Below are 25,111 nucleotides of genomic sequence, written 5' to 3'. Positions count from 1 at the left end.
CAGCAAAATAGTTGTGTTTACTGTGTTTTGCTGTACGGTACATTCTTTTTACATTTCATTAACTTTGCGGTCTTGCCTATCTTGCTCATGAGTAATATCTCCTGTTAGAATTTTCACTTAAAACTATCCGACATCCTTACCATATGGAGATGCATCACTTACGCAATATCGATGCTTATGCTAAATGTACCGTACCTCTTCTTTGATTATGGCTAGATGAAGCTGTACCTCTTAGATTATGGTATCTTCAAGTACCACAAATAACGGTAATTATACCGAAATAGCATTGGTTCTTGATGGAGAAAAAACACTAACCCTAGAATTTCAGCTGTCACAGCAAGATTTATTATTGCTGACACTGGATACTTCGTAAAAGCATCTCTTTGGCGAGTTGTTTTTATATAAATCTTCTGATCGTTGATCGGAATGTTTGTAAATCCGGACTTTGAAAGAAAAAAAAATGTTGGAAGAAAAATCATCAGGTCACACATATGCTGAACATTTTGCGAGAAAAAAAGCAAAAACATCTGAATAGGCTGAAATTGCAGAGACGGAAAGTAACATTTTTCATGTGTGAAATATGCATTACAATTATTTTAATCCAAAATAAAATCCATTAGCAGGATGGTATTCCGTTGTAATGTATTGCACAGCGAGATATCACACTATTCCATTTATCTTATCAGTTGTGATTACGTGGCTGTACAGGTGGGAAGCTACAATGAAATATTAAATGACAGCTTAGTAGGTCAAAACACCCAATTTTCGTCGGTGACATCTATGGCGATTCAGTAACATGTGGTATGCATCAATAATATTTGTATGGGAGTTGTAACAAAGGTCCCAGTTAAGGCATTGCACGAATTATGTGAATACCAGTGACAAGCTCTTTATCAGAGAACAAAATAATTTATTCGCTATCTTATCGGGGGACGTGACGTGAAGATAAGCGTTAAAAGGGTAAGAGTAAACATTTGGGCTTCAGTGACATCTGTTCGCAGTTAATTCAAGGCCTCGCTCTGGTTGCATTAAGTACAGTCGTATACTTCCTCACGCGCCCCAGTTTCATTAAGAACGTGAGAAGTGCAAGGGATCTGAGAGCTTTTACTTGCAAGTGACTCAGCAGGAGTTTGTGTGAGTGGGCTTGAACTGACCTCCCCATGAAAGCCTAACTGGACACCCACCCAAAAGTCCGGAAAGGAGGGTGCTCTGAGGAAACGCGGGCTGTGGGTGGGGAACCTGGGGACTTAATTTGAAGGAGGTGACGTTGAGTATGGTTGAAAGTACAGTTAGAAAAGGTGTCAGCTGTGAGTACAGCAAGCTTCCTACCATTGCCGCCAGAGGCCTCCCCTGGCACTTCGGCTCCATGTACCGCCAGACGTTGATCAATAATTCCGAAAAATTGCACACTTACTTCCTCGTATGAAATATTAACTTCTGACAAAATATCTAGTGTATACCATTCAAACTCGCAGTATGATGTTTATTGTTTATTAATTCTGTCTATTTATAATTTGCGACGTTTTAATAATTCTCGCGGCACAACACCAACTCGGCTACTGGCTTATCAACAACAGTGAAGATAGAACGGTGGCGGAGGGCGTTACTCTGCCACACCTTCGGACAAAATATGCTATTGTGTGTGTGATACTAACATTTTAGCTCATCAAGTGTGTGTATATAGTGTACTATTCTAGTCCTGCATGGAAACTAACTCGGTGCATGAGATGGTGGAGTGAGAGGTGTAAAACTTAGGAAGTGTGGTATCTCACTGGCGGATGTTTTGAGTGATAAAGAGGGTGTCGTTATCATGGCTACGATGCAAGGTTACATAAGTGGGCAGGAAACCCCGCTCGACGACCTACCAGCTTGGAAAAGAGAACTGATCCTACGTAAGAGGGCCAATGTTAGAATTCACGGGGGATTTGGCCTCCCGACTCCCAATCCACCGATGGCGGGTCGCGGCCGAGGCTCGCTGAGTGGCCCCACCTCCCCGACGGCATCCTCGCTGAGTGGTCAACATCAGGGGGTGGGACGCTCGCTGAGTGGCCCCCCTCCCTCCTCCGCAGGCCATGCGAACCAGTCACTCAGTTCTCGTTTGGAAGGTGCTCGTGGTGGATGCAGTGCTGGTGATGGTAGTAAGGGCCCCAAGCATGCAATAATTAGTGACGTAAGTGTCCCCGCAGCCGGCAACATGCACCACAAGGGTCTACATGACGTGGGGCCTCGGGTTGCCTCCCCTACCTACTCCTCCGTCAGTGACTCCTACGAGCAAGAAGATGGCGAGCTGGAATATGGACCCGGCATCGTGTCCAAGCTAAAGAACCGCTACATGAGTTTGGCTATGAGGGAGAGCAGGTCTAGACCGTCTCTTAGAAAGTTCAGCTCACTAGAAGACTTGCTTGATAGTGAACCCACGTGGCAGGAAAAGGGTATCAGTACGGCCAAACCCCGCCCGACGCATGATTCAGCCAGTCGACGAAGGGAAGTGATGCGGAGGGCCCGTTCAGTGGATTCCCTCAGTAGTAGACTAGCCGATGAAACTGACAGGGGGAGGAGGATTGGTATGCCCAAGAGTATATCTGCCTCGAGTCGTCTCCAGTCTAGTCTCAACCCGCTGGCCAAGGATGATGTCATTATTATAGAAACCCCGAGACCGCCGCCACAAGAGCTGAAGACGGTGAACGGGAGGAGTGTGGATGAGATGCCTCCACCTCTCACACGCAGAATGTCCTCCAACAGCCAAGAGGAGGAAGACATGCCTCCTCCCGATACCGTACGGCAGGTGAAGAGGATATTCGAGGCGGGGAACAAGCGCCCTCTCCGCGGTACGGCTGCCAAAGTCGCCACCCACAAGAGTTCCCAGGGCCACAAGACGAACGGTGTAGCCCCAGTGTCCAAGCCAGCCCTTAAAGCCAAGCCAACCAACGTACCTCCGAGGAAAGTGACACCCCCGGCAGGTACCAGTCATCCAGTCACTATCGAGGAAGCCAAACAATCGCTCAAGAAGGTGTCGCAAACAACTCGCGCCTCTCCCAGAGGTACGCTTAGTGTCAGGGCAGTTAACGGTGAGAAAAACAGCAATAAGGAGAGTGACGAGGTTGACGGAGGGCAGAGGAGTGAGGAAAGTGGCTTGGGGAGAGTCCGGCCTGGCTTAACCCCCGTCACTGCCTCCGTCACTGCCCCCTTGGTGAACGGTGACCTCGCAGACAGGCACGGCGAAAGTGTCAGTGCGGGCCCAGCTGAGCAAGGGGTCAGGAGGATATCAAGCACAGCCGTGTCCAACATCAGGAAGGATAGTCAGGTGCAGGAGTTTAATTTCGCCGGCGGGTCTGCGAACGTGAAGAAAGAGAGTAAAGTGCAGCAGGAGACAGCAGATATTGCTGGTGGGTCTTCAGACCAGGTCACGGCACCAAAACAAGCTTCCCCAACCCCTTCCCCTCTTCCCTCCTCCCCAGTGGGCTCTCGTAGGGTCCTCTCCCCCTCCACGCACTCTCCCTTCGTAGAGAGTGATCGCGTACAGCAGGAAAATCTAAAGAACGCTGAAAAATCACGCTCACAGCCTCCCGTATTGCCGGCGGTGGATTCAAAAGTGCACACCCCAGCCAAAGTGGAGACGCCCAAACAAACCAAAGTGGAAAGTGGTAAACCCGGTGCGAAAGCGGAACTGTTCAAACCCACGCCCCAGGTAGACCTAAAGCCAACTTCTAAAAAAGTTGAAATTAAGGAAGTGCGCTCTCCTGTGAAGTCAGAAAAGCCCTCATCTCCCACCACCGAGGAATTGGTGAGGAGTCCAGGTAGAGGGAATTTAGTGGAGGCCGTGAACACAAATAAACAGGCTCTCTTGGGCAGTCCTAATACCGGCAAAACGGCTTCATCACGGGATCGTTGGCACCAGCAGGAGAATACCACCCTGGTCTTCAACTTCACCGGGACTAAAAAGGAGACTCCTGATTACATCGAAAATGACGGCATTGATTTATCACGACGCAGGCCAGAGGTGAGGAAACGTTTCTTTGTAGCATCTTGTTCTTTTTGTGTTGTTTGGTGGTTTATTTGGTGAAGTTGCATTGAGGTTTGTGTTTCAATAACTAGTCTTTTTTTTTTTTTTTTTTTTTAACTGGTATTTTGGACATAAAACTGATTTTGGCCTTTTTTTTTTTTTTTTTTGTTACAGTATCTGGTTGACAAAGAAGTTTGGGTTTTGGTGGGTTTCTTTGTGGCCAAAGGGTAGACAAATTAAATATTAATATGCTGGGTAGGTTGCAGTGTGATGAGTTTCTGCAACAGCCGCCAAATTATGTTCCAGTGATTATTTGGGCTATTGGTCGGAGTCGGTAGATCAGTAAGATTACTCTGTGGCAAGTTTCTGCAACAGCTGTCAGTTGTCTCTGCAGTGGCGGACTTTCTCGGTCTCCCAACTCTTCGTGCTGTACCGTATTTCATGCCATCTTCTCACCATACAATTAGAAGCCACTGTAGTCGTCATGTCATCTTTCATTTTGCTTTAATTGGGAGGATGCAACAGTTAACACAGTTTTGTTATAGGCTAATCGTAACCTCAGTTCGAGGCTTGGGACATGGGCATTACCAAATTGGCTTGATATTACGAGTTTCTTGTTTGAAGATGTAGAGTTCTGGTAAGTAGAGTTAGCGACATTGTACAAAGCGACAGGTGGGAAAAGCAGATATTAATTAAGAGTCGTGTATATGCTTTGACCATGTATTGCCATTTCTTAAGCTGTGAAAAGCTTCTCCCCCCCCAAAAAAAAAAAAAAAAAAGTACCGGTAGCTACTGTAGGTGTATTCCATCTTTTGAGGTGGAAATAGTTGGGATGATAGATTTATGTATATGGCCTAGACTGTATTTATGGTATAACTAAAGGATGTTCACTGTAGTCATTTTCATCCCTTGATTTTTATACCTTTCAGCTTCATAGGAAAGCATAGGCTTAAAGCTGTATGTGTAGGGAATTATTTCGAGAATGAAAAGGATGCAACCATTACAGTAGCTATGTAAAGGTTGAAACTAGGAAAAGGTAGGTACCGGTAGTAAACGATCAAGGTCTTCTTTCTCTTCCTTTTCTGTGTTGTCTTCCTAGTGTTCATGTAGTAGTCTGAGGAGCAGCGTAGTATATATAGAATGCAGTATCCATAGTTGTTTTTGTTTGTACAAGCTTGGTGATGTTATAAGCCGTTGTATTGATTTACAGATTCTAACTTGTTGGAGGGAGTGAAGAGGTAGATAATTTTGATACTTGCCAGTTAGCCTGCACGCCGCACCAGAAGGTTGTGTGTGTGTGTGTTTGTGTTCCCAAACTACCACACTCAGTCTTGCACACGTAAGCAAAACAAAAATACTGTAGGAGAGAGTTGTGATGAATGGGGAAGTTCTCCACGTTCTTCGTCGACTGGGATATGAAACTAGTCCACGATTTTTATATATTTACTTATGTGTCTGGTATATTGATAGATTTAGTTACGTACGGGAGGCATATGGACGAAAGTGATAATGTTGGGTAAATTCTGTAGGGCTTTGGCTAGGTTACATCATGTAGACTCTCAAATAGTTCAGTAAATAGTTAATAGGCCTTGAAGCTGAAGTTTGATAGTCTGTGCAATTCGTTTTTTGTAGCTCGAGAATTTGTGGAAGTTGGTAGGCAACAGGAAAAGATAATGACTACCTGTGAGGAAAATATTGCTAATGAATATAATGCTGGATGAAAGTATGACATGTATTGGCTTTGTGATGTGGCACCCCCATCGTCTAATAGTATGTTACAAACTGCCCCGTAGCTTCTGTTGCCTCCTGTAATAATAGGCATGGACGAGTGGACCTACCGTATATTTTGATCTTCATTTTCTTAGTTCTTTCATACTGTCCTATAAGGTATCAAAAGCCTTGCCTGAGATCTCCATCCCCCATGTGAACGTTGAAAACAGGGCTAAAATGACCGTTAAGCCCTTATTGTTGCCTCTTGTTTAGTTTGGTGAATTTTGAATAGAGTAGTAAGTTATACAAAATCACGTATTATTGCACCCCTATGTGTTGCAGGAGCCCGCATGCTGGTTATAGTTGTTGGCATTGTTACGAGGGCAATGTAAAGGACGTGGGTGCTGCACAGGGCCACAGCAGTACTGTTATATGTGGTTTGCCCTTAACTTTTGCCCTACGAGCGACTTTTCTTAAACTGCATAAAATTATTTGGCGGTAACCATCATGAAATAAACAAGAAGGTGTTTCTCTTTTGGGCTACTGGTGTATTGCCTTTTGACACAGACAGATTGATATCGTAATGAAGCGATGAACGTCTTCACTACGATGGTGTCAGCTACAGATGATTTTTTAAACTCAGTGAAAGACCTTTAGTGCTATGGAGAATAATCAGGGCTACCTACAGAACCCTTCCAGTTCGAAGGTTCTTTCCTAAAGCTTAATAAAAAAATAGTTTGTGGGCATTACGAAGAGAACCGGTACCCGGTACCTATAAAAGACGTTGCGGTATGGAAGAAATGAAGAGATGCAGGTGATCGTTTAAATACGAGAGTGAAGGTGTGCGAGTCCACATTTACAAACTATCCTGAGCTTTACGTGCCTAGTGTAGACCGTTTATACTTTAGGGTCACTCATACAGCTGCTAAACACTTCACAACCAGACTCGAGTGAGCACGAGGAAAAAGAAAAATACGTAGAAGAAAAAAAAAAATGTATTTCTGATAATAACTGCTATGTCGACGTGTTTATCTTGGAAATTTGCTAAGATCCATGGTAGATATTGAACCAAGTATGAAATGTGTGACTTCGTTTATATTGTGAAAAGAAAAATATATACCCCACTGATAGCATCCCACTAGACATATTACTAATGATATTTAACATTTTAGCAACGGTAAGAAACCTGTGTATTATATCCATGTACGGTATGCATAGCTGTATGAGTAGGTTAGGCTATATGGTAAAAAGATACTGATCGGTGTAATAGCTCTTGACACCTATAATATTAGTACGGTACGATAATTGTAGTAGCCTTCACAGGAATCAAGTAGGCGTATATTGGTGGGTTTTTACTTGCATTCTTTACTGCTGGGTTCTATCTTGTTACTGATATCTTGTTTTTATTATTATTATTAGTAGTAGTAGTAGTAGAACAGCAGCAGCAGTATTTTCATAATTATTACTAATAGTAGTAGGAGTGGGATTAATATCATAGCTTTTGTGTTGAATCCAGATTTTTTTTTTTTTTTTGTTACGTTTGGCAGTCTTAAACGTTATAAGAATCTTGACCTTGTTTACAGTATCTAGGCAAAAATAGTTTGTGTTCAGGCAGTTGATTAGAGCCTGTGATTGTTATTTTGTGCTAGAAATATATTACAATTTAGATTGGAACGAGAAAAGAAATATATAATATCTGTGTTTTAAGGAGGGAAGAGTAATTTACTGTCTTCATACAACTTCTACTTGTGTTACATTTCCTTATACCCACCACCACTTCCTCCTATCCCATGAATTGCCTAGCCCTGGATGCGTCCTAGGCAACGCGGAAGGGATGTGGAGGCTAGAGGTGGCTAGAGCGAGAAGGGATTAGAGGAACAAAAACTATCCTAACCACACCTAACTGCAGCTTTCGTGTGATGTGACTTTTTGTTACGCTGTAGTTTTGAGAGTTTTTTGGGTGGGTTTGAGAGAGAGGGAGGGGGGGGGGGTCTGTGCAAAAGTGTCTGCAAGCTGTCCGTGTGTGTGTGTGTGTGTGTGTGTTTTGAGGGGAGAGGAGAGAAATGTTTATGGGATGTGTATTGGAGTGTGTAATGTTGAGAGAGAGAGAGAGAGAGAGAGAGAGAGAGAGAGAGAGAGAGAGAGAGAGAGAGAGAGAGAGAGAGAGGATGACTCACTACCCTCCCTGACCAAAGACGGACTGCACCTATTGACTTTTCCTTTATTTTTCCCCTTCTTCCTACACACGCACATTTCATTGTTCTCGTACCTTTCTTACCCACTCCTGCCTCCCCTTTCTCTTACTTAACTTTCACCCTTCCTTCTCTTTTCCACAAGGTTCTTCATCCTCCTGTTACCTCCTGTCCCTTTCTGTCTTGTATTTCTCACCCTTTTCCCTGCCTACATCTGCATCGCCCAGCCCCCCCTCTCCCCCTGTTTCCTGATCGTCTGTCCTCTCCTTTCCTCCCTTATCATTCCCCCTTCCATATTCCTCTACCTCTCATCACACCCACCCCACTTCCCATAGGCCACTAACTCCCCGTTCCTGCTTTTCTAAATCCCCACTGAATAGAGTAGGGGCCGATTCCACAGGTGTTTGTAGTGGTTTGCAAGCACCCAAACGAAAGACTCTGAATTGTGTAAATGACTTATTACTGAATTATATGATGATTTTGGTGACTAAACTGTGTAGCAATCTTAATTATCTAAACATTTGACAGGGGTAGTGAAAGTGGATACTGAACTTTTTGGAAAAAAATGTAGTTATAAGTGTGGTTGGGGAGGAAGCAAACAAACGAAAACTACTGTGGAATCGCCCCTGGGCCTACATATTTTTAACCTGCCCAATATTAGACAGCCTTCAAAGAGTCAGTAGGTCTTTTGCTCTTTCCTTTTTACTGCTTTATATCATCCTCTCTCTCCCTTTCCCCCGTCCCTTCTTATCCTTATCCCTACCCTAACCTTCCACTCTACCCTGTTGCCTCTACCATCCTCCTGTCACCTTTCCCTTACCCGTACCTTACTTCCCCCACCCTCTTTTTTCTTACCACCACAGACCTTTCCCTGCTTCAGTCTGCTTTCCCTTTACCCCTTTACCGAACTAGCCCATCCCCTCTTGCCTTCAGTTTCTCTCTGTCCTTCTTCATTTCCCTGTGTTCTGCCCTTCCTTTCTTGTTCTGTTTCCCTTATTTCTCCATTTCTTCTTTGTCTCCATTCTTTCCCTTTTTCCCTCTCTCTTTCTACTCTTCCTCAGTTCCCCATCTTCTGCCCCTTGCTTTTCCCATTCTGTTCCCCTTATTATGTCTTCCTTGTTCTTGCTCTTCATCCTGTCCTCTACTTCTCCCATCCCTCCGACCCTCTTGTCCGTGTTTCTCATTGCACTGACCTTTTGTTGTCCCTACCTCATCACTCACCTACTCAATTCTCTCCTGCTATCCACCCCTACCTCTCCCCTCACTTGTTCCCACCACTTCCTCCCCTTCCCCTCACACGCCCCGCCACTTCCTTCCCCTCTTCTTATAGACTGTATTCCCCATCACTTCCTCCCCCCTTCCCCTCACACGACCCCACCGTCCTTCTCTGTTCACCTCATCACGGTAGCCTACATCTGTCTCTTCCTCCTCATAATCTTCATCCTTTTCTCTTTCCTTAAACTCTCTCTCTCACACACACACACACACACACACACACACACACACACACACACACACACACACACACACACACACACACACACACACACACACACACACACACACCACTTTTTTCCCCTCCCCACTTCCATCCTAGGACCATCCCCTCCACCCATTTCCCTTAGGACATGCAGTTTCAAGCCACTCTCCTATTTTGGTTACCCTCGATGGCTGGGTGATGCAGCAGACACGCCAAAAGTCGATAATTGATGGGGAATGTTAAGAGTTTATGGTGCGACGCGATGCCATGTTGAGGTTGATGTAAAGAAAAGGAAGGGAAGGTGGAGGGCTGGATTTTGTGGTTGAGTTTGGTTATAGTTTTGGTTGGGTTTCCAGGTGTGAGAGAGAGAGAGAGAGAGAGAGAGAGGGGGAGGGAGGGACGGAGAAAGAGATTGCGTAAATAATTTTATTCTGTAAGATAGACGCACGTTGAATTCTTAGAAATATGGCTTAGAGAGAGAGAGAGAGAGAGAGAGAGAGAGAGAGAGAGAGAGAGAGAGAGAGATTGCGTAAACAATTTTTTTCCTGTAAGATAGACGCACGTTGAATTCTTAGAAATATGGCTTAGAGAGAGAGAGAGAGAGAGAGAGAGAGATTGCGTAAACAGTTTTTTTCCTGTAAGATAGACGCACGTTGAATTCTTAGAAATATGGCTTGAGAGAGAGAGAGAGAGAGAGAGAGAGAGAGAGAGAGAGAGAGAGAGAGACTAAATCATTGCGTAAGAAATATGAGACTATCATCTATAGCCCGACGCCCTAATCCCTCAAAGGGTGGCCGCAGACAATACGCCTTCAAGTCGCTCTGTCACCCACCATTTGACTACCCTCCCCCCAACTCACCCCCACCCTCCCTCACATACCTCTCAACTCCATCCCTCCACCTCATCCTCGGTCTACCTCTCCCTCTCCCTCCCTCCACCTCACGTACATACACCCTCTTAGTCTTTCATTCTCCATTCTCTTCACATGTCCAAGCCACCTTAGTGTGTTTCTCCTAATCTTCTCAACCGCATCCACATCCACCCCACAGCGTTCCTTCACTTCTTCATTCGTCAACCTGTCCCTTCACGTCACTCCACATGCTCCTCTCAAGTAACTCATTTCCACTGCTCTCTTGACTTGTTCCCCTCTTGCAAGGTCCATGCCTCGCTTCCATAAGTCAGGGTAGGGATCACAATACTATCATGCAGTGACTTCTTAACTTCCATACTCACCTCCCTATTTCTCATCACTGCTTTAATTGTACCAACAACCTTCCTTCCCTGCTGTACCCTTTCACGCACTTCATCCCCTAAAGTTCCATCCTTACTCATCACACTACCCAAGTACTTGAATGCACTCACATTCTCCATATCCTCACCATCCAACCTCACTGCACATTCTGTGACTTCATTCCTCTCAAACACCATAACTTTACTTTTGTTTACATTAACTTTCAGATTCCTCCTCCTACACACTGTCCCAAATTCATTCACCAAACCTTGCAACTCCCATTCATCTTCACTCAACAGTACTTTATCATCAGCAAACAGTAACACCGGAAGCTTCCAAATCTCACCCTCATTCATTAGAGCCACCCCCACATCCACTGCCCTACCCTGCACCTCCTTTACAACCCCATCCATGTATATATTAAACAGCCATGGAGACATCACACAACCCTGTTTCAGTCCCACATTGAGATCAAAGAACTCACTCAGCTCACCATCCACTCGCACCGTAACCCTAGCTCCCTCGTACATACTTTTCACAGCACTCAACAATTTCCCCTCCACTCCATATATTCTTAATACCCTCCACATACCTTGCCTATCTATTCTGTCATAAGCTTTCTCCAAGTCCATGAAGGCAGCATACACTTTCCTTCCCTTCCCTAGATACTTCTCCACTAAACATCTTAGAACAAATATCTGATCTACATTGCAAATCATTTCCATTTATATTACCTATTTATAATACGAGAGGAACGTGGTCATCCATATACCGGTATTACAAATAATGTATATACAATATTTATTTTGTAATACCGGTATATGGATGACCACGTTCCTCTCGTATTATAAATAGGTAATAACAATGGAAGTGATTTGCAATGGAAATAAGTTTGGTGTTACGTCGCCAAATTGTCTGTATGTTTAGCTGTAAAAAAATAGGCACCGTATAATTTTGATAATATTCAGTCTGATGAGGCTTGGTGGAACTCATGCTCCTAGAATGACAGGTTGACAGAATGATTATAGAAGTGAAATTGATAGGGAGTGATGAGAATGAGAGGATGACAGACTGGGTGTATGGAAGTGAAGTTTATAGGGGGATGAAGAGTGACGGAATGAGCATAGACGATGGGGAATAAGATAAAGGAGAGGATGACAGAATGAGTGCGTAGAAGTGAAGTTGATGGGGGATGAGGAGAATGAGAGGATGGCAGAATGAGTGCAAGGTGATCAGGCTTTAGATAGACTGAAGGGAAATGAAAATCTCTCTCTCTCTCTCTCACACACACACACACACACACACACACACACACACACACACACACACACACACACACACACACACACACACACACACACACACACACACACACACACACACACACACACACACACACAAGCCTGATATGAAAAGGCAAGACATGTTTGGTCTGCGTAGGATCGAATACGTTGCACCTGTTAGTGATCCGGGGTGAGTTGGCTCGACTTACATGCTATACAATAACCCCCCCCCCTTTCTCTCTCTCTCTCTCTCAGATGTGTCCTATTTAAATTCCATTTTTTTTTTCTTTTTTTAATCACGACCAGGTTTAATATAGTTAGGGAAATATTTACGCAGCATTTTTTTTTACAGTAGGGCACAAGAAAATTATACCACCACAATTACACCCAACAATGGTGTCATTTCCACGTGGGGCTGTTTTGTTTACCTCTGACGTCATCTCATCCCCGTTCGGCACACGAGATGCGTTTCGGCTCCCTAGAAAACAGACGCTTAGGCTAAAATTATAATCCTTTGCCACTTTAGTCTCTACCAGTCGCGAATAAGAGAATTTGAGTAGGATAAGTTGCACAGTTAGGCTATATATTTTATTTATTTATTTTTTATTTTTAACATCAAGGCCAGTAGAGAAAAACTTGAAAGAGAATAGTCTAATTGCGGGGAGCTTTAGCGGGCAGCTGTAGCAGAGACAGACTTTGGCTCCGTAGAAAATGAATATCAATTGTTATAATCCAATGCAAGTCACTAAAACGCAGAGAGAGAGAGAGAGAGAGAATACAAAGAATTCTGGCACTGTGATACTGGTATATACCGTATATTTAGGCTATATATTCAATTCCTATGAAGGTTAATGGTTAGTAATTTGATAGGAAATTCTGGCTTTTGTGCGGCAGTTGTGGGAGAAAACTTATTTAGACTCCCAGGATAACACCTCCATACATTATAACACACACACACACACACACACACACACACACACACACACACACACACACACACACACACATTCATAATTTTAGCCATTTGTTCAGTTCCTGCCAGTGTAGAGAAATCTGGCAGGAAAAAATGACGGGATATTTTTTTGACAGTTGTGGCTTTGCATGTTGTTTGCTGCTTCATCCGCTAACAATGGCGGCATTTGCTACATCGGTGGGTTTTTATCTGTATTTATATTTGCTCTTGATAATAGATTGTAGCAGGTGGGTCGGCTGCTTTATTGTAGGCGTGTCTAGTTGTTTATTACTATATTGGATTTTATTTATTATTATTATTATTATTATTATTGTTATTTATCGTGTTGTTGATGGTGTTCTTGTTTATCGTCGTTTTTTAGGCAGTGCAATGTATAAGGTTATTTTAATGGCGAGAGAGAGAGAGAGAGAGAGAGAGAGAGAGAGAGAGAGAGAGAGAGAGAGAGAGAGAGAGGAGGTGTACGTGGTAGTGTGAGTAGGCTAGTATGGCTGTGTGAATAGTGAGTGTGTTGCTTCCTGTTCTCTCTCTCTCTCTCTCTCTCTCTCATCCTACTAACACCCTACACGTCTTCAGCGTTTCCCTTCCTTCCTCTTCCTCAGCATCTCGTCCCCTTCTTCCCTCCATTCCTCCATCTTCCTGCCTTCCTCTTCCTTACTTACGGTACCTTCCTCTTCCTCCCAGTCCCTTCCTTCCTCTTTTGTCTCCCTCCCATCCTCTTCCTCCCTCCCTACCACCACACTCCTCCCATCAACACCCCTACCCATCCATACGTCTGATGCTTTGCTCTCTTCTTTTCTCTCCCTTTTTTCTTTCTCCTTCCCTCTCCCGTACCTAATTTTCACCTTCATTTCCTCTTCTTCCATCCCTGTGTCTGTTTCCCTCCTTCCTCCCTCCCCCTTTTCCTCTCCCACCCTTTCTCTCTCCTTGTCCCTCTGTTCTCTCAGTTCCTTCCTAACTATTCCTCTCCCTCCGTTTCTCTTCTTTCTTTCTCTCTTCTGCCCTTTCCTCTCCTTTCCCTTCCGTTCCGTTTTTCTTTTCTGTCCTCTTCCTCTTTCCATCATTTCCTCTCTCCTCCTTCTCATCTTCCTTTTCCTCTCCTTCACCTCTTCTCTCTGATCCATTTCTCTCAGCCTCCTTCATCCGCTATTCATCCTTTCTCTCACCATTCATTCTCTTGTCCTCTTACTCTTTATGTGTGTGTGTGTGTGTGTGTGTGTGTGTGGTCCCTCCTTTCGTCTCTCCTTCCCCTCCTTACGCTTTATTTACCACTTTCCTGCCATTGACACCCTATCCCTCCACATGTCTCCTTAATGTTTCCTCTGTGTGTGTGTGTGTGTGTGTGTGTGTGTGTGTGTGTGAATATAAGGCAGCTACACTTCCAGACAGGCCTATGTTATGACGTCACCACCCCGGAAGTGGCTTGGCTTTGGTCTAGGGTGACCTTGTGTGCCGTGAAAGTGTTAGAACTGACCTAGTATGTCTTTTGGTCTTTTATTCGTATTAATTTTGTGTCGTTTTGTTCTTTTTATTTTTTCCATAATTTTCGTTCTCGGTCTTCCTTATTTCTTGTCATTTTTTTTGTTTTCATGTTTTCTTTTTTATCATTTATCATTTTGTTATCTGTCTTTTTTATCTGTTTTTTTTCTGACTTTTTTTTTTGGTTTAGTATCCGTATCGGGCTACAGCTTGTTATTCATTTCCTCTTTCGGTATTATTTGCTCTCTCTCTCTCTCTCTCTCTCTGTGCCGTGCCTTTGCAGATAAGGGCTATCGAAGCGCTGATAGCCGTGTCTTATCCAGATTCATTTGCAACATGCCACCTTCTATCACAATCGAAGACCCGCTTAATACTGAGAGAGAGAGAGAGAGAGAGAGAGAGAGAGAGAGACCACCTAGTCGCTTACGTCACCTTACCCAGTGACGTCACAGAGGCGGTTAAGACGGACATTCAACTGATCACGGCCGGAATTTACCTGCGAGGTTTTGATCCACTCCCATTTGTTTTCTGGTTATTCCGGTGTTTGAATGAAGCGTAATTGTAACGTAGGAATATTGCGGTTTTTTTTTTTTATCTGCTATTTATATATGCGTTTAAGGTACCGTATTTGTTTATTTGTTTATTTTCTGGGATTTGGTGATGCATGGCCTTCCTGGTAATTATTGAGTGTTGCCATTTCCGTGTACCTGTATTTTGTTTGTAAAGGGTTTGAATATTTCCCGACTTAGGTGTGGCTTGTGAAGTGAGGGACCTGTGTATGTGTATGTATAAGTGTGTGTGTGTGTGTGTGTGTGTGTGTGCGATTTTTTTTAGATGGTGGGAAGTATTGGTAACTTTGATGTTAGTAGCACTTTTATTAGTGTAGATACAGTATATACATGTAGTTTTCGTAATAATTAGAGTAGACCTGCCTTGATGTTAGAATAGCTAGCCTTCGAGGAGACTGTAAGTATTTATTAGACAGCGTATTGGAAGTGATTAGACAGCATAGCCCAGGTGGTCCAGGTGAGCATAAACTATCGTGGTGTAATTTCTTAGTAAACAGTTTTCAAATATGGCTAAACATTTTCCCAATTGAACAGTTAACAAGACACATTTGTTGTTTTACCTAATAATTATATACGTGGATATTTAGTGTAGTATTCTTGTAAATTAACAGGGACAGGCGTACTCTTCTTCCCATTAGCAACACCCAGACGAGAGTGTAGATGGGTGAGGCAGTGAAGGAAAACAGCAATGACTGGCAGAAGTGTCCGGGCTAGAAAAGTTCCCAGTGTAACATCTGTCGTGGGGGGGTTGGGGGAGCAGGGGGGCGGTTGGGAATATACAGGCCAGGAGGTTACTGGGGGGGGGAGGGGGATAAAGGAAGGAAGGGGGAGAGGAGGTGAGATGGGAGGATCGACGGAGGGGAGAGATGAAAGGAGACGGGAGATGGGACGGCAGGAGGAAGATGTTTGGGGGTGAAGGAGAGGTGGAAGGGGGTAAAGGAAGGGGAAAGGGATGTGGAAGAGAGAAGGGGATTAGGAGGGGATGATGGGGAAGGGAATAAGTAAAGGGAGTTGTAGAAAAGAAAAGGCGAGTGTGGGATGAGAAATGTGGGGAAGGAGAATGAGAGGTTATCAAAGAGAGGAGGTGTGGGAGAAGGAGGAGGTAGGGTAGGGGGATAAGATAAAGGGGGTGTAGAGGAGAGGTGAGGGAGTGAGAGGAGGTGGGAAAATGGGGTAAAGGAGGTGTATACGAGAGGAGATGGGGAGGGGAATGAGAGAAAAAGGGTGAAGAAGAGAGTGGGATAGGGATTATGGAATGGAGAGAGAAGAGAGAAGAGAGAAAAAGAGAGAGTGGGGTGCCTGGGAAGGGAAGATAAAGGTGAGGTGCAGCCTAAGAGTGGAGTGTACCAAGAAAAGACAAAAAAGAAGAGAAGGAGAAAGGAAAGGAAGAGAACTACAGGAGAGGAGATGAAGAGAGAGAGAATAAACAGGCAAGGAGGTTAGGAGTGGGAGAGGGGGGAGGAGGAGGAGGAGGGAAGGGGAAGGTAAGAGAGGTGACGTGAGTGGAGGGACTGGATAAGAAAGGAAGGAATGTCGGAGGGGGAGAGAGAGAAGCGGGAGTTTGCTAAGAAAGGAGGGAGGACAGTCAGAGGGAAGCTGGAGGAAGAGAGCGGAGGAGGAAGAGGAGGAGGAAGAGAACAAAGAGGAGAGCGAAGGAGTAAGAGGAAAGGAGAAAGGGGAAGAGGAAGGGTTTGGGTTCATATTTGGAAAGTTTGACAAGAGACAGAGAAACTTGAGAATGCCAAGGATTGATGTGGACATTTATTAACAGTGAGCGATTTAGGAGAGAGAGAGAGAGAGAGAGTCTTTTATGTAGGTATAATGGATGCATGCATTTAAGATTACTCTTGTGCATCCGCGTGTGCGTGGGTATGTGTGTGGTTGTGTGTGTACGTGTGTGTCTGCTTTCATGCTTGTGTGGGTGTGAATTATTGTACGGTATGCGTGTGTACCTGTCTGAAGTTGAGCATGTGAATTTGTGTGTGTGTGTGTGTGTGTCTGAATTATTGTATGTGTATGTACCTGTCTGTGCAAGTTAAGCCTGTGAATTTACTGTGTGTGTGTGTGTGTGTGTGTGTGTGTGTGTGTGTCCAAATACGGTGATGTGTGTGATTCGTGACGTATTAGGGCCCGGTAGCTTGTCTTTCATGCTTCCCTCACTGGACAGCAGACTTGATGAGAAAAACAGACGTCTTGATGTGATGGTTATTATACTGTTAATGGCTGGTTAATATTTATGCACAGGATCCTTGTTATTGATGAAGATGATGATGACGATGATAATGATGGTGATAGCAATAGGTTGTTGTTATTATTTTTATTATTAATTATTGTTATTATTATTATTATTATTATTATCGTGCTTGTAATGCTTCTGGAGATACCATAATCGTATTTTTCATTCAAGTTCTGAGTTGAGAACTAGGAAGATAGGTAGATAGCCTAGATAGATAGATAGAGAGAGAGAGAGAGAGAGAGAGAGAGAGAGAGAGAGAGAGAGAGTAGAGGAAATCATAAAAGGAAGACAAATAAGGCAAGGAAAGTTTAGGGAGTACGGTAACTGAGATGAAGAAATTTTGAGGGAAAAATCAAGAGAATGTGTAGGTTGTGTGAGCCTGGTGTGTGTGTGTGTGTGTGTGTGTGTGTGTGTGTGTGTGTGTGTGTGTGTGTGTGTGTGTGTGTGTGTGTGTGTGTGTGTGTGTGTAGACTATGTACGCGCGGATTGGCATGGTCAGTGTGTACGTGTGAATTCAGATGGGTGAGGGTGTTTCGGAGGGGTAGGGGGGTGAGGAGGGAGCAGCAGCAGCAGGCTTGAGTGTCCATGAGGTCATTCCTCTTATGGAGGGACATCCGCCAGTTTCTCCCTCATCCCTCCCTCCTCTACTACCTACGTTCTCTCTCTCTCTCTCTCTCATTTTTTTTTTTTTTTAACCTGACAGGACCACTAGATCGGTCCCCATTTACTTCCCTTGGTACCGTACTTTGCACTCTTCTTTCACCATCCTCCACTCTTTCCTCTCGTCTCTCCATCTCATAGCTCAGTAAATTTAAACCAAATATATAACGATGATGATGATGATAATGATGATACTACTACTGCTACTACTACTACTACTACTAATACAGTAATAGTAGTAGTAGTACCGGTAGTAGTTTTGTTGACTGGTGGTGACAGTGGGGAGGAATGTTGAACTACTGATAAGAAGACGTTGACTCACATGATACTGACTGATTGACTCACAAGCAGTGAATCACCTCTTTCGTTGAGGACATTGCTTAGCCAGGCATTAGTTGAGGTACGGCAGGTGTGTAATTCCGGGAGGACTCGTGCTGGTATTGTTATTATTATTGCTGTTATTATTATTATTATTATTATTATTATTATTGTTAGTGGTAGTAGTAGTAGCAGTAGTAGTAGTGGTGGTGGTAGTAGTAGTACCGTAGTAATTTTAATAGTAGTACTGATGATGGTGGTAGTAGTAGTAGTAATTATTATTATAGTTCAAGTTGTATAATATTTTCCTTGACGTACCTGGTTTAAAATAAGCTGCTTGAGTTGTCCTGACCATGTGAGGGTAAATACTGATATAAAAGAGTGATATTGATGGTAACGTTATTTCTGTTTCTTGTTATTGTTCTTATTATTGTTATTGTTACAAATTATTATTATTAATATAATTATTATTATTGTTATTATTGTTGTTGTTGAATTTCGTATCGTGGCTGTGATTCTCTTCGTGATATCTGTTACGGTGTCATTGTTGCGTATTTCTTGCATCACCACCACATTGTCACACCTTACCATACTCTCCCACGTTTACCTTATATTGCTTCTCTCTCTCTCTCTCTCTCTCTCTCCATCAGCATTCCTTTCGCACTACCTCACTCTCACTCTTATTCGTACCGTATCATTTCTTCTCATTGCGAGGTATCACACCATCCAAACTCTCTCTCTCTCTCTCTCTCTCTCTCTCTCTCTCTCTCAGTGCCTGCTAGCTATCACTTTCACACTCCCACACACACCTCCTAAACACACACACACACACACACACACACACACACACACACACACACACACACACACACACACACACACACACACACACACACACACACACACACACACACACACACACACACATCCCTCTCCTCCTCGTGTTCCACCGCCTCCACACACGCTCACTCCTCCCTCCTCACACTCGCACTGTTTGTTCCTGTTTCACACACACAGGCTGTTGCTTTTACTCACCCACACTGTCCTTATGTTTCTCGCACATTTCTGTAGCTCACTTCCTTTTTATGCTTTTGCTTCTCATGCTGACTTCTTTCCTCAGTCTTTATCACACATGACTCATCCCACCCACTATCACACATGACATATCCCACCCACACACTCCCACCCCCCTTCACTATCGCTTCCGCTCTCGATCATACCCCTCCCTCACCCCTACACATTCTCATATCTTCCCTTCACACTGCCCACTATCATTCACACCCCTCCTTCCTTCCTGACCGCCCCCTCACCACATCCGTACTTTGTCACACTCCCAACACCCTTTCCCACACCCTACTCTCCTCTCATCCTCACTCATTTACACCCCTCACATGCTTCCTCATCTCACTCTCACCCCATCCGCACCCATTCACCCCTCCTATCACAAACTATAACCCAACCTGCACCCCACCTTCACTCATTTAGCCTACATCTTTTACACTCTCCCTAGTCATACCCCCCCCCACACACACACACACGCACATTCATTTACAGTCTCGCACAATCCCTTATACTACCCACCATTATTCACACACTGCTCCACAACCCCCCTCCCCCTCCCAACACACGCCTTTTCACACCCTTTACACACCTCAGATCTACACCTTCACCCTACCCACACTTTCAGAAACACACCTTAATCGTATACTCTCCCACAACCTTGACTTCCTACCAGCTCCCTCCCATACTATTTCACACTTCCTCTCGTAGGCTATACACCTCTCTCACACTCCCAACCTCACACACACATTTATCCACACATCTCTTTCATCCCGCATCTACCTACATCTCTTCTTAGCCTTTTTCAGTCTCACACACACACTCACACACATCTTCCACATCCTCTGTACCTCATTTTCACACTCCCACACCTCTTCCACACCCTCTGTGCCCCATTTTCACACTCCCACACCTCTCCCATACTGCACTTCATTTTTACACTCCCATATATCTGCTCATTCCCACACCCGATACACGTCTCGGTCCTAGTCCATTATCCATACGCCTTTCCCATAGCATTCCATACACCGAGCCTCACGTACACACTCACACATCCCACTCACATAGCCCTCTACCTTGCCCACACCAGCATCTCTCTCACACTCCCGGCCCCAACCCTCCATCCCTTCACACACACACACACACACACACACACACACACACACACACACACACACACACACACACACACACACACACACACACACACACACACACACACACACACACACACACACACACACACACCTCATTCCGGCTATTCAAAGACCTTCATAGTGTTTTGCATTTTCTAGGGTGCCACCACAAATAGCTACCATACAGAGGGGCTTTTGAGACCACCTTAAGACACTTTTACTTAAGATGATTCCTAGGAAGAACGAATAGATTTAAAAGATGCTGTCGGTTTGTTTATGTAGGTATGGTATGTACTATAAATATATGTAAAGCGCATATTATTCCACTGATCCCAGAAGTACCCCAACATCCTAATAATGTTTTTGTATTAACATGACAGGAAATTTCAACTGTGAATGCTAAGGTGTGCTGTAGCCAAGCCGTATCCCTCAGCCAGTCCATATTCAGGTGATATGTAGCCTTATATCCCAGGTATGTATACAGCCAGTTTGGTAATGATTGACGTTAATGTTTACTCTGTATTAATGTTTGTATAACATGGGGTAATTGAGACCACCGTACCGGGGTAATTGAGACCATTGCTTAACTTATGTACTTTCTGTTTGTTTCTGAATGGTGCGTCATTATAAGAAAAAAGTGACATCCCCCAAGGTCCAATACACTCCTGAGACCATGACACGGGCTGTTGCTGCAGTAAGGGATGGAATGAGTCAGCGTCAGGCAGCCAGGAATTTTGTATCCCCAAGACATCAGTACAACAAGTCGTGTCAGGATCTAAGGAACCTGGAAGGGTAGGACAGAAGACATCCCTGACGCAGTTTGAAGAGGAGTCTGTTGGTCAAAACACTGCTGCCCTTGGGGATGTTGGTCTTGCGTTTGATATGTTCCACCTACGGAAATTTGTAAAAGACCACTTGGATCGTCAACACAGACATGTCGAACAGTTTAAGGACAATTTACAGGGAGAAGACTGGGCACATGGGTTTCGTAGCAGGCACTCAAAGATTCTGATGCAGCAGATGTGTCGGAATATAAGCAGAAAACGTACAGCTGTCTTGGAAAATGAAGTTTTAAAGTACTTTCGTAATCTGGAAGAGAGTGGCAGTGGAATACCTCCGGCCAGTATCATCAGTTACGATGAGACAAACTTAACAGACAACGCTAAGACAAATAAGTGTAAACCGGGTTGTGTGGCCATCAAGCTGCCAGAGACTGAAGACGAGGGTGTTATAACTCGACAGAATTGCGCAGGAGATAAAAATTCATGATGAGGTGAAGAATAGAGCTGTAACAAATTATACATTTGAGGGACTTACTGTGCGCTGAGTTTTGTGGGCTAAGTAGTGGACTTAATGTGCACTTGGTTAAGTGTTAATAATACAGTACAACCCAGCAAATATGATGATGAGAGGACATTTAATTTTATTTGACAAGGAAGTTCTTTATTGTTATCTAAGTGGTAGGATTAATGTGAGATCAGTGGTGGACTTATTGTGTCCAAGCTGTAGGCATGTTGTTTGCTAAATTTAAGTGTTTAGGTTATAGTACAGTACAGCAGATATGATGATGAAAGATACCTCCCATTTACTTGAAACAGAAGTTTTTTTAGTTGTGGTCATAATTGCCCCATGCCTGGGGTAACTGGGACCTCTTTTTCATAAATCTTGAACTTGGGTTTATCGTCCATTGTTTTTCTTCGAATTTTTTTGGTATGTTCTCCAAGGAGCTGCCTACCTCTCTTATTCAAAGTAAAGTGATCCACTGTATAGGTTGGGTTTTATTGACATTTTACCAAAAAAAAAAAAAAAATGAAATTCCGGACTCAGTAGCCCCGCTGTACGGTAACATAATTGAGTCCAACCCTCTAATTTGATACAGTTGCCGACGATGATTAGCCGAGTAGATAAATGAGTGATAGATAACTGGATACATTGCTAGATAGACAGTTAAATTCGTTACGAGGATCTGTGCTTAGTTAAATGTGGCGAAGGAAAGGCCTAGTGGATAGTATGTAAATTCCGGAGATGGGAAACTCAGACCCAGTAAAATGGCATCATATTAAAAGGGTTACATTCGGCCTATTACCTACAGAGTCAGTATAAAAGCATCAGTCTGGTTCGTGTACAGTAATTGTCACCTACCGACGTTGCAGTCTGAAAGGGAAATACCGCCGTGGAAAATTAATTAGGCTACGACATTGATACTAGATCGTTTAAAAAAGTTGTGTACGCCTGTGGTATCATGATTCATGTTCACGTACCGGGTACCCTATATGTTGTTTGTTTGTACCTAGTATACGGTAGTGTTTTCATATTTAATGGATAATTGGCATAGTACTTGGATAGAGATTGTTATTATTTTATTATTATCGTTATTATTATCATCATCATCATCATCATCATCATCATCATCATCTGTACGTGTCAGATAATACTCTTGTCGTCCTACGCAGCCGGACTGTAAACCAGACCAAATAAGATACCGTATCTCTCGTGAAGTCACTCACATCGAACATCTCGGCAGGGTTCCGGGGTGCAGCGGCCGATAGGGGTGACGTGTGGGGTGTGGGGGAAGTTTAGGGATGTGGGGAGGAGTGTGGAGTTACAAGGAATGGGAGTTTGGGTTGGTTTAGGTGAGAGGGATTGGAGTGTGGAGGATGGAAATGGAGTGGTGTAGGTTAAGTTAGTTGGGATATCGGTATTGTGAGTGGGTAGAGGCGATGTTTGGGAGTAGTGTAAATGTGGAGGGATCTGAGGAAATCCAGGAGTAAGTGTAGGGAGTGTGGAAATGGTGTAGTAGGAGATGTGGTGAAGGAGTATTTGGTGGAGGTGGTGTAGAGTGGTGGATTGGAGGTCAGTTTTGGGGAGTGAGGGAGTGCAGTTGGAGAAATGGTAGTGATTTGAGTGTTGAGGTATGAAGGGTGTGGGTGTGGCGTAGAGAGTGTGGGGGTTGCTTTGTGGTTTGATGTGGAGAGTGTGGGAGTGGTGATGGAGATGGTTTAGGAGTTGAATGATTGTGGAAGTGTGGGGGATAGCATAGTGTGTAGATTTTTTTTTTTTTTGCACTGCCGGAAGGGTACATAATACAGAAAACTCATCGGAATCACCACCACCACCACCATCATCATCACAGTATTTTAGTCACTAGTGGCATATTGACCATCATCATTTACAATTATTAGCATCGCAGTTATCATCATGGTCCTTCTCAGCCTGATCATCGTCACCACCACCACCTTCTTGATCAGCTTCCTACTTTAATAACCCTGTTGAGTAAGATCCAGAAACAACTAAAGACCGTAAATCATGCAACCATATGAAAATGTGATCAAGAATAGATAAACAAAAAATGCATTATCAAGGTACGGTAAACAAAGGCACTGTATCAAGCAAGCCTGTTATCAGATAAGAAGCTGCCCCCTTTTTGTTCTTTCTCGGGCACTTCAGACCCTCAGGTACTTATGACGGGCTGCTTCCGCTGTCCTGGATTCTTGTAAGATTAGCCCATTCACCCCGAGGTCGTCTATTTCTAGTGTCTTCGTGCTGCTGTCGGATAATTATAATCACCCTGAGACTCATGGTTGGAACGGAGGAAAGTTGCATCTGTCTAGGTAATTAATTCCCCCTGCCACCTGTACCTGGCAAATTTATCCAGCTAAGGACAGCCTATTGTATGTGACGAGGTTATTGAAGGTTGCATCTAACTCCACCAGTTCGAAAAGTCGATCATAAGGCGAATTAAATAATTATGGGATGACAAGAATAGAAGAAAGATAACGTCCATGAACTGAAGTGGTTAATCAGATCTTCGAGGCTTGTAACGTTTCGTCGATCACGCAGCCTAATCCACCTGAATGTGAAAAGACGATCTAGTATCAGTCTCCCTTAAGCCCTAGACTACCGTGACTACTTGGATTCTTGCTACCGTCAGACGATTTTATTCAGCGTATGAGAACGGTCAGACGATTGTATTCAGCTTAGACACCTGCTGGTAGGATGTGGTAACCGTATTGCCCTATAAGTTACTTTGTATTACATTTAGTCTCACATCAACGGAACAGGAATGGGGTAGATTGTTTTAAGATTGTTTTCAAGTTTTTCTGTCTCTTCTCATTTGTATCTCCTGTGAAACCAAAGAAGCGTCCTGAATCAGCTAACGCCATACCATTTTATTTTACTCAGCAGAAAGTCGTTTTTAAAAGACTGAGAAAGTTCATTAATTCCTGAATAGACCAACCCTCATTTGCCTCCCGCTTTTTTTTTTTTTTTCTGATTAATTAAGGTACACATCCAGCACCATTATGTTATTATTTACCTCTTCACCACGAGGATGTCTTACCACCCATTGAATCCTTGCTACCACCACACAACTTTTGACAGGTTAGGGAAGACTGGAAGATTTACATAGAGCCTCCATTAACTTCACTACGAGAGATCTTACTGGAACAAAATCGTCTGGAGGCAGCAAGATTGAACTGCCTGTGTAAGATTAAGACACTCTTGGTGAAAGGATGGATGTCTGCGATGATGGTGATATTGCCTGATAGTTTGTTATTAGAAAGCAAGTTAGAAAGTACAGATTATATTGTGACTGTGACTTTCTTCGGTATAATTTGTGCATCGTTTATTCTTTACGGTTCTTAATTACCTGACGCTGTTATTAGTGAGGCTTAATGAGTTTTTAATGGTTTGTGGCTCTTTTTTTTTTCCCCTCCCTAACCCTCTCAGCCTGAGGACGTCTTCAGTATCTGTTCTTTGCTGCAGATGATTTTGTTAATATTGGAT

General features: G+C 43.8%; 1 protein-coding gene across 1 annotated transcript; it reads left to right on the top strand.

Annotated features, from left to right (window-relative positions):
• The first annotated feature begins 1,810 nt into the window (after positions 1-1,810).
• LOC145410623 (uncharacterized) lies at positions 1,811-21,595 on the top strand. Its single transcript, XM_080280736.1, has 4 exons — positions 1,811-3,353; positions 3,399-4,000; positions 20,707-20,774; positions 21,022-21,595. Exons 1-4 carry the CDS (start codon positions 1,811-1,813, stop codon positions 21,593-21,595), a joined length of 2,787 nt encoding a protein of 928 aa, XP_080136862.1.
• Positions 21,596-25,111: the final 3,516 nt, after the last annotated feature.

This window comes from Coenobita brevimanus, chromosome 86 (assembly GCF_032717465.1).
Source record: "Coenobita brevimanus isolate Jiangsu-jjx chromosome 86, ASM3271746v2, whole genome shotgun sequence".
Lineage (NCBI taxonomy): Eukaryota > Metazoa > Arthropoda > Malacostraca > Decapoda > Coenobitidae > Coenobita > Coenobita brevimanus.
This window is presented reverse-complemented; position numbering and strand designations above follow the sequence as displayed.

What these genes read in the sequence shown, in the direction of transcription:
- LOC145410623 (XM_080280736.1), top strand. Translation starts at nt 1,811, where the DNA reads ATGGCTACGATGCAAGGTTACATAAGTGGGCAGGAAACCCCGCTCGAC. An exon ending in TGCGAACGTGAAGAAAGAGA is followed by an intron (nt 3,354 to 3,398) that starts GTAAAGTGCAGC and finishes GTGGGTCTTCAG; the next exon opens with ACCAGGTCACGGCACCAAAA. An exon ending in CTCAGCCAGTCCATATTCAG is followed by an intron (nt 20,775 to 21,021) that starts GTGATATGTAGC and finishes CTGTTGCTGCAG; the next exon opens with TAAGGGATGGAATGAGTCAG.